General features: G+C 34.8%; 1 protein-coding gene and 1 pseudogene across 1 annotated transcript in view; both read left to right on the top strand.

Moving 5' to 3' along the window:
• pvalb9 (parvalbumin 9) overlaps positions 1 to 2,099 on the top strand; it is a 2,927-nt gene extending 828 nt beyond the window's left edge. The window contains exons 2-5 of the mRNA XM_016533717.1: positions 167 to 234; positions 351 to 483; positions 1,205 to 1,314; positions 1,928 to 2,099. Coding sequence (XP_016389203.1) covers positions 174 to 234; positions 351 to 483; positions 1,205 to 1,314; positions 1,928 to 1,953 — 330 coding nt within the window. The 5' untranslated portion in view covers positions 167 to 173 and the 3' untranslated portion in view covers positions 1,954 to 2,099. The remainder of the gene's footprint in view (positions 1 to 166; positions 235 to 350; positions 484 to 1,204; positions 1,315 to 1,927) is intronic.
• Positions 2,100 to 5,202: 3,103 nt separating this feature from the next.
• The window catches only part of LOC107724700 (vacuolar fusion protein CCZ1 homolog), a 19,300-nt pseudogene continuing 11,807 nt past the window's right edge, over positions 5,203 to 12,695 (top strand).

Below are 12,695 nucleotides of genomic sequence, written 5' to 3'. Positions count from 1 at the left end.
AAAAGTGTGTGTGTATATATATATATATATATATATATACACACACACACACAAATGTGTACAAATACACAATTAGAATAATTTTTGCAATAAATTAATAAAGATTAACAAAATAAATATATAACACAATATAAAGGGGAAAAAAATAATGTTTTTTCTCCAACAGTTTGAAAATGTCACTTACATCCATCCTCTCGGCTGATGCCATTGAAAATGCTGTCAAAGACTGCCAAGGTATCTACTAAATAATTGAATAATGATAAATAATAACAATAATGATAAACAAATTTTAATTGTCTCGTGTTGAGACAATGATGACAATAATTCTCATGTTGCTTTTTCTCCAACAGCTCCAGACTCCTTCTGTTATAAAAAGTTCTTCCAACTTTGTGGCCTGAGCCAGAAAAGTCCCCAAGAGGTGAAGGATGTCTTCCGCATCATAGATGAGGATAATAGTGGATTTATTGAGGAGGCTGAGCTCAAGTATGTCAATTTGGCTGGTATTACTGTAAATTCATGTGTAATACATCACAAACAATGATGTGATGTGATTTCAATGATTGCTAATGCTCTAAAAGCCACAAAATCTACAGATACAAAGCCATAGACTATGTTGTTGTGATTTCATGTTACTCGAGGCACAGTTCCTAGAGCTTTTATGGCTTCAATATGTTGCCTTGTTGTTCAGTGTGATCGGAGAACATCTAATGCTAAAAATACTATGCTCGTAATAGACATACATGAAATCCGGTGCATAAAGAGAATTACTTCTGTTAAAACTTTACATTAAATGTCCATGTCTTACCTGATAATACCAGACTTCCATTTAAACTAAGTCCTTTTCAAATGTAATCCATGGAGATGCTGTCATTATGTTTGTTTTTTTCTGTCCCTGCTTTATCAGCATTATGTAATGACATCAGCAGAACTAGAACACAGAGCTGGAGAGATGACATTCACAACAGTCCTTTGAAGGGTTTCATTTTTAGCTCACATTTTAGCCGGGACAGGTGAAAGAGATCATATTTGATCATTTGATTGATGAGTTCAGCTGTATGTGGCTGAAACAAACGGATGCGTAGAAAAAGATCTCAAATGAAAAATGGGCTAAAATGCTGAGCTGCTTGAATTAGGAGAGTCACAGTTCAGTGACAACGGCTGTGCAGCACTTCATTCTTCTCATCAATGGATTTGTGTGAATCAGGTTCTTTCTCCAGCGATTTTTCCCAGGGGCGCGAACCCTGACAGAAAAGGAGATTAAGAGCCTCCTTACAGCTGCAGATGATGATAGCGATGGCCGAATTGGAGTAGACGGTAATGTTTTCTCATTAGATTGTGTTGTTTTTTTTTAAATTATTTTCTTATTTATTGTGTTTTATGCATCTACATGTTCTACCACTTTGTATGCACAGTTACAGTAATAAGATTTCAGATTTATGTCCCTTTAAATGGTGAGAATTTTTTTTGTCATTTTATGTCCTTTGCTTGTCTGTTATGTAATTTTCTCTGATCATTACTCAAAGATGTGCTAAGATTTAATAGCTGTCTTAGATTATGGAAACTCTAGTTAAAAAAAATATATCACTGCATTGCGTAAGAGGATCAAAGATCAGGGTCACCTCAAATTATTATTTCAATCCTGAGTAACAGTCATGCACACACTGTCTGAGACAATACAAAGTCGAAAAACTACATGTAAATTACTGAGAAAAAGAGCTCAGAGTAAAACTGTCTCCTTATTTTTGCCTTATTCATTGAATTTTTGTTTAAACTGATCAATCACCTCTTTAGCACATGTTGAAACACACGAGAGAGCTATACAGAAAAGTGTTGTTTTGGACTAATCCTGTTAAATCAGTTTATTATAATATCATAGTCTAAATTATTTTACTATATTTTAAATTCTGATGTTCCTCTTTCTCTACAGAGTTCCAGACTATGGTGTTATCCTGAAAGACTCCCTCAGCTATAAGCACTGAAACCCTATCTTTCATTTGACTTTTTACACCTGATTTCTTTTCAAAAAAGAAGAATCAGCACATAAAGTAAATGTTCTTGACTTTTGAATACTTGTGTCTTGTTTTGTTGTCCCACATTCACCCCAAATGACCAATGACAAAACTGTTCAGGGAAAATAAAAGTCACTAAACCGATGCATCTGGTTTACTGTGTTTTAAATGTGCTTATATTAATGCACATATAATTTAAGATATACATACAGGTATGTTGATACAGTGGATTCTGTGATATTTGCATACAAGTTGCAGCTTTTCTTTACAAGACAACCACCAGCATGTGACTTATGTGTGCATAAACTGGAAACTATTTCTACTGTCTTATGTTTAGCTTTGAGCTACAATTTATTCATTTGCGCACTACACATAAGCACAAAACAAAGAAAATGTACTTTTACTACATATGCAGTACATCTGAAAAACCTCTGAAAGTGGACTGTAACATTCCACGACCCTGACGAAACTTATAACTACCACAAAATGGGTAAAAAACAGTAAAGTAAAGCCAATCTTGATCTCATATAGAAAGCAAGTTAAACACATTTCAACATTGCTATTTTACACTTACTGCATGTAATAGAATATGTCTGCAGTGAATAGAGATATGTGCTAGCCTGTGAATGATTGAAGTTACAAGTAAATGCAGAATGTTCTAATGTCCTCGGTAGTTTAAATACCAAAAGAAGGTAACTTTACTTGACTTACTTTAGATTGTTACGGTGACCAATATATCAGATGCACCTGATGTTCTCAGCAAACCTTTGAAGTGCAATAATAATAAAAACAAATGAATGCACCTTCAAAGAAATCAAAATTTTACATTTGATATTCATTGTAATATTTCACAAATGTGTGGTTCTAGCAGCATGGATGAAGATGTCATAGCATCTAATATACATAGATTTTAGTCAAGTTATTTCATTTGGTCCTTTGTTTATATTTGCAAGCAGTGCATTTTATTCATTGATCATTCTAATCAATAAATACAAAATAGCTCACCGCAGAATATAAACCTTCGAATCCTAGATGTAACCAAAGCCTTAAAACAAAAGAGTTCAAATGTAAAGCAGACTAAGTAGGCACAAAAGGTACAGACATTGAGAGTGGGTATATGTTTCAGTGAAGAGGGCCTCTCAATACTGAATGGCAAGGATATCCCGCTCAGGTTACCGCTTAGCCCATTAGAACAATGGAATTGAAAATGATGCATCAATCCTGGCTTCAGATTATCCCTTTTCTGCAGTGAAGCCAGAGACCAAAATGAGCCAGGCAAACATGTGCCTTTATGGCATCAGCTCCACCAAGATAATCCCAGTGTGCATGCATGACCCAATATGTTCGATATAACAAACAACTAATGGGGGTGCTTACACTGACTGCAATTATGCTACGAAGATTATCCTCCATATTATTCAGCCAGAGGTAACATGTTCAAATGTTAGTATTGTTTCACTTGCAACTTTCCATTTACAAGCCAATATCTGCACCCATTTGTTTGTTTCTTTTATATATAAGTCTGCCATAAACATAAATTTGGTAATTTTAAGAGATGTTATGCAAACTTCCAACCTGTGTGCATATAAAATATACCCTGAAAGGATATGAGAAACAGCATTCGAGTTTAAAAACGAAAAAAAAAAAAAAAGCAGGAAAGTAACAGTTGACTGGACATAATGTTAACTATTACACATATTGATAGCTCATGCACACACATACACACACACTTGGCTGGCACATAGTAGGTTCAATTACAGTATGAATTATGATAACCAATCTATGGCAATTTACAAACAATTCATTATCATCAGTGGACAGACACAATCAATAGGGTTTCCAAGAATCTTAGTTGACCGAGTTGACAATCAAGCTGACAAGTTGACAGTCAGTTAATATACGTCTTGACAATAGGTTATTGTAGACAAAATATTGAAAAATAAAGAGGATACTTACAAAAATGTGTTCAAAATGCCCACCACATGAAAATAACATCATATGATGCTGATCACATGGCGATGTGATAAACCATTTTTGGTTGTTCGGTAAGTTGTCAGAATGTTTGCGGACGTAAGAAAAATATTTGAAAAGTATCAGTATTTTTTTAATTTCCAGAAAATTACACTTAAAAAAATCTGAAGTATTTATGAATTAATTTTAATTGGGACATTTTTCCCCAGTTATCTCAGTGGCAAAAAGTATCCAAATTTACCTAAATTCACCCCTGAATTTAATATGAATTATTATTATTAATTATTATTGTTATTATTATCAATATTTTGAACTTGAGACCCACTACAGGAACACAGTAAAAACGGGTTTAAAGGGACAGGCAATTTAAAGAAAACTGAAATGGTGCACAGATTATTTATGTGAGCCTACAGTTTGCTTTTCATTACGGAGCCCGGGAAGTAACCTGTAGGAGAAAAAAAAAACAATCCGTGGCGACGGTTTTGCAATCCGTCCCCTCAGTTTATAAACCGTACTCACGAATTCTACATAATAATATGCAATAAAACAATATACAATATGATTTGTTAACATGTAGGCTACATAGGAGCTTGCTGCATGAATCCGTGAATAGGCCTTGCAGGTGATTTTTCCTTCAGGAATGCCTGCAGGATTTCTTTGTAAGGGACGGATTGGAAATTCGTGAGTACGGTTTATTAATCCGTGGGCACGATTTGTTAAACCGAGGGAACAGTTTAAGAATTCGTGAGTACGGTTTATAAACTGAGGGGACGGATTGCAAAACCGTCGCCACGGATTGTTTTTTCTCCTACAGGTGACTTCCCGGGCTCCGTATTTCCTTATGATGTTTCTGAAGAAAATTGTTAGAAAAAATATAATAATCATCAGTGGACGTGAAATGTAACCTAAACTGTGTAATCATTCTGCAGTTTACCTTACCGGCAATTGGTTTTGAAAACAAAATGCTTGCTTGATAATTTGACTGGCATGGTCTGAAAATCATTTGAATAAATTTTTGTGAGAACTGGGAAACAACAGTTAACAAGTGTCACAAGACTCTCAAAATAGGTACAATCCTATGACAGGACTATGACATAATATAATCTTCATCTCATGTAAGCCTACGTAATTTTACAATTTTCACTGTACTGTTAATTTCTTTATACGTAAAACGTTTTGATGGGGGAAGTACTGAGTTACAGGACTAATAGTGAAACGGAACTGTGGATGAAATCTACCCGATCGGATCCGATTGTAACACACACAAGCGACTGTCAAGAGCAGGAAGTGCGTCTTTTTCATTGATCTCAGCTCTGTTTTCCCCCATGAGATAACAAATCAAGCACTTTGTTTCCGTTGTCATGCTGTAACAGGTAAGCACCAGTTTGTTGAACACCCTTTATGGTAGTTGTTGCTTTTGAAACGCGACATGAAACAGTCGGATTAATGGTGTAGCTAACCAGCTAGCTTTTAAGTAATGGTCTAATTTGTCTGATCACCGTCACTGTCGTCATGGAAAGTGAAATGCTTTTGGTTCCTTTTTTTGTTTATTTGCCTCAGTATCTGTTTGTCTTGTTCACTAGTCTAAGAAGCAACTAACTACTTTTCATCAGCAGTTTTTCTCAAAAGTAGAAAAAAAGGCAGTTTAGCCACAGTTTATTCGCTTTTCTCATAATCTTAAACTAAACAATTAAATTACATAATTTTAACAATTATATTACATTTAACTATAGTCCATAAGCTCAAATATGCAGGTAATGAATAGCTAACTTGTGCATGTCTACAAATAATACATAAAGGAATGCCGTGAACATACTTTACATTGTAGCTTGTGCATATAATCTATAATTAGTTAAGTGATTATCTTCATTATCTAAAGTTGTCTATTCATGTTTATTCTTGAAAATGTTTTCACTGTGTCCTTTGACTTCAGTCCCAATAAAGTTTATTCTGTTTACAGATCAAAGGCATGCAGGTCAAACTCAATGAAAAAAAGAGGGAACCGTAGAGACAGACCACACTAATGCTGATGATCAGGTTTTTTCATCAATGATGCTGTCTTTGAGGTCTAAATATGAATTATTTTTTAAATCAGACGTGATGTGTTCATTATCTGCTTTCTATTCCCACCTTATATCATCTTCTCATAAGCCCAAGAATGGCATCTGGAATGCAAGAGAAACAGTACACACCATCTTTGCTAAGTTTTTTCATCTATAACCCTAAGTTTGGACCACGTGAGGGGGAGGTAAATCCTGTTTATTTAGACATTTTAAACAGCTAGTCTAATTGTTTTGCATGTTGTGAGGCCACAGAAGGTGTAAAAATTTTGTGCTCTCAGCTGCATGTAATGCATTTTTCCATGTAAACAAATCATCAAAATATCCACAACAAATGTACAAAATGTCTGCAGAATCTGTCTGGGCATGGTAATAATCTGAAAGGTGAACAAATGCAGGTAGAAGTCACGTTTTGATTATTATATGTTAATCGTATGTTTATAGGGCTGTTATTGTACTTTGTAGGAGGAAAAGAAAATCTTGTTTTACCACCCTATTGAAATAGAGAAGAACGAAAAGATTCGCAATGTTGGACTCTGTGAGGCCATCGTTCAGTTCACCAGGTTAGCACTGTACTAATGATGGGATCAAAGGTGGGATAAAATAAAATATAGAGACACAGGCATAAATGAGAGATTTTCTTTTTTACAGAACCTTCTGTCCAACAAAACCGGCCAAATCTCTCCACACTCAGAAGAACCGACAGTTTTTCCATGAGCCGGAGGAGAACTACTGGATGGTCATGGTACGTCTATGCATCAGTGATGTTTTGTAGAGATTTAGTTCCAATCCAAATGTTAAACAAAAGAAGACAGAATAAAATCAAACTTGCCTGACACAGTGCTGCTAAAGTAGGTATTAAGCACCTTTGACGTCCTCTCTCAAGGTTGTACGGAATCCAATGGTTGAAAAACCCAACAAAGACGGTAAACCACCCACTGTAGAATACCAAGAGGAAGAGATTATTGTAAGTAATGCATGGAATGCTAGTTGAACATTTTTAAATTAGGCATTTTTAATTTTTATTTTACACAACCTTGATACAGAACAAAAAATTAATGTTCAGGCTGATGTGCACTACTGTTCAAACGTTTAGGCTCAGTAAGATACTTTTATTCAGCAAGAATCCATAAAACTGATTAAAAAAAAATTGACAGTAAAGACAGACTTTCTAACAGTTTTTTTTTTTTACTTTTAACAGTTGTTTAGTCTTATGATGTGTGGTTTGAAGGGATGTTTGTCTTAATGAATAAGAGATAAGAGGGAATGTTTATGGAAATTACATTTAAATTAATTTTTGATTGCTATTGCTTGTGGTATAATAACACTTGTTGGATTTGTGATGGTTAGACGAAGTGGGAGCATTGAAACATACAGTGGATATAAGAAGTCTACACACCAATGTTAAATTGCCAGGTTTCTGTGATGTAAAAAAAAAAAATTAGACCAAGATAAATAATTTCAGAACTTGTAATGTAAACCTTTAATGTAAACTATAACCTGTACAACTCAATTAAATAATAAACTGAAATCTTTTAGGAAAGGAGGAGTAAAATTAAAAAAAACGTAAATAATGTGGTTGCATAAGTGTGCACACCCTTAAACTAATACTTTGTTGAAGCACCTTTTGATTTTATTACACCACTCAGTCATTTTGGGCATGAGTCTATCAGCATGGCACATCTTGATGAATATGGGAGATTGTTGTCACATGTACTACACAGCCAGTGCTTGCCAGAAATTCCTGCAGCTCCTTTAATGTTGCTGTAGGCCTCTTGGCAGCCTCCCTGACCAGTTTTCTTCTCATCTTTTCATCCATTTTGGAGAGACATCCAGTGCTTGGTAATATCACTGTTGAGCCATATTTTCTCTACTTGATGATGACTGTCTTAACTGTGTTCCATGGTATATCTAATGCCTTGGAAATTCTTTTGTACCCTTCTCCTGACTGATACCTTTTAACAATGAGATCCCTCTGATGCTTTGGAAGAGAAGCCTGAAGGTTTTGTGCCAATATTGACTGGTATTTGGAACTGTTCATAATTCCCTCCACCTTGACTAAGGCCCCAGTTCCAGCTGAAGAAAAACAGCCCCAAAGCATGATGCTGCCACCACCATGCTTCACTGTGGGTATGGTGTTCCTTTGGTGATGTGCAGTGTTGTTTTTTCGCCAAATATACCTTTTAGAATTAGGTTTCTTGGTTTCATCAGACCATAACACATTTTCCCACATGCTTTTTAGGAAACTTAAAATGCGTTTCTGCTAAATTTAGCCAATGTTATTGCTTAATTCTGAACACAGCCACATCCTTAGTTCTAAGAGGGTGTGCACACTTATGCAACCACATTATTTTCGTTTTTTATTTTTACTCCTTCTTTCCAAAAAGATTTCAGTTTGTTTTTTAATTGAGTTGTACAGGTTATAGTTTACATTAAAGGTGGAAAAAGTTCTGAAATTATTTATCTTGGTCTAATTTTTTTTTACATCACAGAAACCTGGCAATTTAATAGGGGTGTGTAGACTTTTTATATCCACTGTATGCAACTAAGATTATTGAATAAACTAGGCTCCTTTGTTATAATGTGGTTAAAAATAAAAATAACTGGAGTAATGGCTGAAATAGCATCACAGAAATATAAATGAATTTTTAAAAAATATTTTAAAAGGAAAACTCTTAACATTTTCTTATTAATCAAAAAAAATGCAGAGTATAAGAGAATTCTTTCAAATTCTTCTTTAATTTAAAAAACCTTACCAACCCCAAACTTTTGATTGGTAGTGTAGACTGAGTTGTTCCCCTCTTTGTGTTCTAGGATTCAGTTTATGGGTCTGTATTACAACAGTGCTACAGCATGTATAAGGTAAACACTTTATATTTATCTATTCTCTCATTTCAAATTTTCCATTTTTTTAATAATCTATTATTTACACATTATTTTTTACAAACATCTGATGTTTCTAACAGTTTTGTTGTTGTTGTTGTTGTTGATTTTTAGCTCTTCAACGGCACATTCAGCAGGGCATTTGAGGCCGGTGGAGTGGAACTGCTTATTCAAAAGCTTGAAAAGTTCTTTTACAGGGTAAATAAAGTATTAATTAAGAGAACTCAATCCTTCAATCAGATAAAAAGTAGACCGTGCATACATTTGGTCTGTTTGGTAAATGCATGTCTTAAAAGGGATAACCATTAATTTTAGGCTTTGAATATTGCTTTTCTTTATAGTCATACTGTTGTCCTCCCATGAGAACTTTTTAAGGATGTCACTGACAATCTGACCACTTGTAATTAAAGTCCCACGTTTAAGGAAAGAGATAAATTGCAAAGATATTTAGTAGTTCACAATTGTAGAGATATGTGAGGTTCTTCTTTATTTCTGTTATCATATTCAACACATATGTACAAATTGTCAGTGTGAGACACGTATATGAAATGGAGGCCCAACAATCTTACTTGTCCGTGTTTGTCTTATTGGTTCTTCGGTTCAGATTTCCTTGCTGAGGGCATCATGCTTACTCACCTGTCTGAATAATTCAGCTTAGGTTAAGGGAAATCCTTCGCGTCACCCCCTCCCTAACCTGAGCTGAGCCCTGAAGCTCTCAGTGAAAGTGCAATTTGTGCCTCAGGTTAAATGTGACTGACTGCTTAGCAAAGTCACACCAGGGCTGCATCTCCGGACGTCAAGTGGTCAAATTACATTACGTCAGCCTTATCAGGGATGCTTTGGTAATTTCATCCATGTTTGAGGCCATAGCGTTGTTGTACAGTTTCTTCTGGACCTTTCTTGAGAGGCAAAATTTCATTCCTGATATTATTCTGTACTTATTAATACTGTATTATTTGTATTTTACCTGATCATTATGGAATTGTAAAAGTAACTGTAGTCTGGAGAAGATTTTTTTTTAAATACATTAAGTTGTTGTTGTTGTTGTTGTATGCTTTGCCTTAGTACCTGCAGACACTTCATCTCCAGTCATGTGACTTGCTGGATGTGTTCGGGGGAATCAGCTTTTTCCCCCTCGACAAGATGACCTACCTGAAGATCCAGTCTTTTGTCAATAGAGTAGAAGAGAGCCTGAGTCATGTCAAATACACGGCCTTTCTCTACAACGACCAGCTGATCTGGTGAATGTCAATCAATACACATCTCACGATTGTTTTAAGGGATATTTCACCCAAAAAATGATCATCTTCATGGTCATCTTCAACTCACTCTCACGCCATTCCAAACCTGTATGACTTTATTTCTTTTGTGAACCACAAAAGAAACTATTTAGCAGAATGTTCACACTGCTCTTTTCCACACAATAAAAAGTGAATTGTGAAGAAGGGCTGTCTAGTTCAAAAAAGGATGAAAAGAGCTATGGTGAAATAATAATTTATGTTAATAATAATTAATGAATGTGTATTCCGATCACATTTGAGATTTCTTGTAGGTTGACTGTAGCATTAAATTGTTGTATTTTTTTTATTTATTTTAATTACAGCTTGAAAGTATTAGCTGTTGAATTATCATTTTGAACCCTTCTGCAACCTTTAGAAACATCATTCCTACTGCAAATGCTTGATATGAATGAGGGTTTACCTTAAATAACTGAGTGCCGTAGAGGAAATGAAGTCTGAGAGATGAGACTGCAGGGACTCAATAAAGCGGCACAGCCAAAGCTTCTTAATCACAAACTGTCTGGCACAGGGATCCAGATAGACTTAAAATATGACTTTTAATTCTCTGTTGAATTCACAACATGATTTTCATATCTTATTTACAAAAATTGCTTTCACAGAAGTGCATGTGTTTATGCCTGTTGAATGTTGTCTTATTACTTGTTTAAATTAAAGTGTCTCATGATAACATATTACCAGTTTTGTAAGGCACAAGAAATTAAAACAATTAACATTAATATTGAAACACTTTCTTGTGTTCGAATGTGCAAGTTTGTCTGATCTTTAGTCTTAAGTTCTGTGCTGTATTTTGTAGGAGTGGTCTAGAGCAGGATGACATGCAAATTCTGTACAAATACCTGACGACCTCGCTGTTCCCGCGGCACACTGAACCCGAGGTGAGACCACATTAGTACATTGTACTGTTATATTGTAAATGTGTAAGCCCTAGACACAAAGGCTCTGATAGAAAAGCCGTTTTACTCATTTCCCCTTTTTACCCTAGTCTAACACTGTTTATACAGTAGACACTAGGGGTGCATTTCAATGTATCAAAACTAAATTGCCCCCATTAAAATCCTAATATAAAAATGTTTGTTTAGATATTTTAATTCCCTTTCTGTCTTTTTATTATTAATTTTTTTTAATTCTCAAATTTCCCCTTTTTACCCTAGTCTAACACTGTTTATACAGTAGACACTAGGGGTGCATTTCAATGTATCAAAACTAAATTGCCCCCATTAAAATCCTAATATAAAATTTTTTTTTTAGATATTTTAATTCCCTTTCTGTCTTTTTATTATTAATTTTTTTTTATTCTCAAATATGCTGTGTGTGAATTGGGCATACCGTAAAACAGTTATGTTGTGAAATATTATTGAAATTTAAATGTTATTTTATTTATGAAGTTTTCTATTTAAACATTTTAAAATATATTTTATTTCTGTGATCACATGATCCCTTCAGAAACAATTCTAACATGCTGATTTGTGCTCAAGAGACTTATTCTTATAAATGTTGAAAATAGTTGTGCTGCTCAATATTTTTGTGCAAACCGTGATAATTCTTTATCAGGATTCCTTGATGAATAGAAAATTAAAAACATTTATCAGCATTAGACACTTAAAAATACAGTGAATAATTATTTATTACAAATTAAGATTTTTTTGAATGCATTTTAAGATGACTTTTCTCATCAACTGGTTAAAAACACCGCTGTATGCTGCGTCAAAGATGTATTGTTCGGTCAAAATTTACATTAAAGGGATAGTTCACCCAAAAATGATTTACTCACCCTCAAGCCATCCTAGGTGTATATGACTTTCTTCTTTTAGATTAATGCAATTGGAGTTATTTTAAAAAATTTCCTGGCTCTTCCGAGCTTTATAATGGCAGTGGTCGAGATTTTGAAGCCCAAAAAAGTGCATCCATCCATCATAAAAAGTGCTCCAGGATTAATAGAAAGGCTCCGGGGGGTTCATTTATTTTCCTTTACAAATCTTATTTTTTATACTTATTCATGACCGGGGTTTTGTTTCGCCTACGTCCTGAGTCATACGCTGGAATGCCACTCTCTCGTGAACACGCGTACAACAGTTAGCGGAATCTAGTGATTATGGTTTATATTTACGGTTTAATATTTTTCTTACACATTCTTTTCTTACACTTTAGAAGGCCTTTATTAACCCCCCATAGCCGTGTGGAGCACTTTTTATGATGGATGGACACACTTTTACGGGCTTCAAAATCTCGACCACCATTCACTGCCATTTTAAAGCTTGGAAGAGCCAGGACATTTTTTAAAGGGGTCATATGATGCGATTTCAATTTTTCCTTTCTCTTTGAAGTGTTACAAGCTCTTGGTGCATAAAGAAGATCTGTAAATTTGCAAAGACTAGTCTCAAATCCAAAGAGATATTCTTTATAAAAGTTAAGAGTCAACCACGCCTACCTAAAACGGCTCGTTCTAACACGCCCCCACATACCTACGTCAC

Source organism: Sinocyclocheilus rhinocerous, unplaced genomic scaffold, assembly GCF_001515625.1.
Source record: "Sinocyclocheilus rhinocerous isolate Xijiao unplaced genomic scaffold, SAMN03320098_v1.1 scaffold1026, whole genome shotgun sequence".
Lineage (NCBI taxonomy): Eukaryota > Metazoa > Chordata > Actinopteri > Cypriniformes > Cyprinidae > Sinocyclocheilus > Sinocyclocheilus rhinocerous.
The sequence above is the reverse complement of the archived record's forward strand: the minus strand, read 5'-3'. Positions and strand labels throughout refer to the sequence as shown.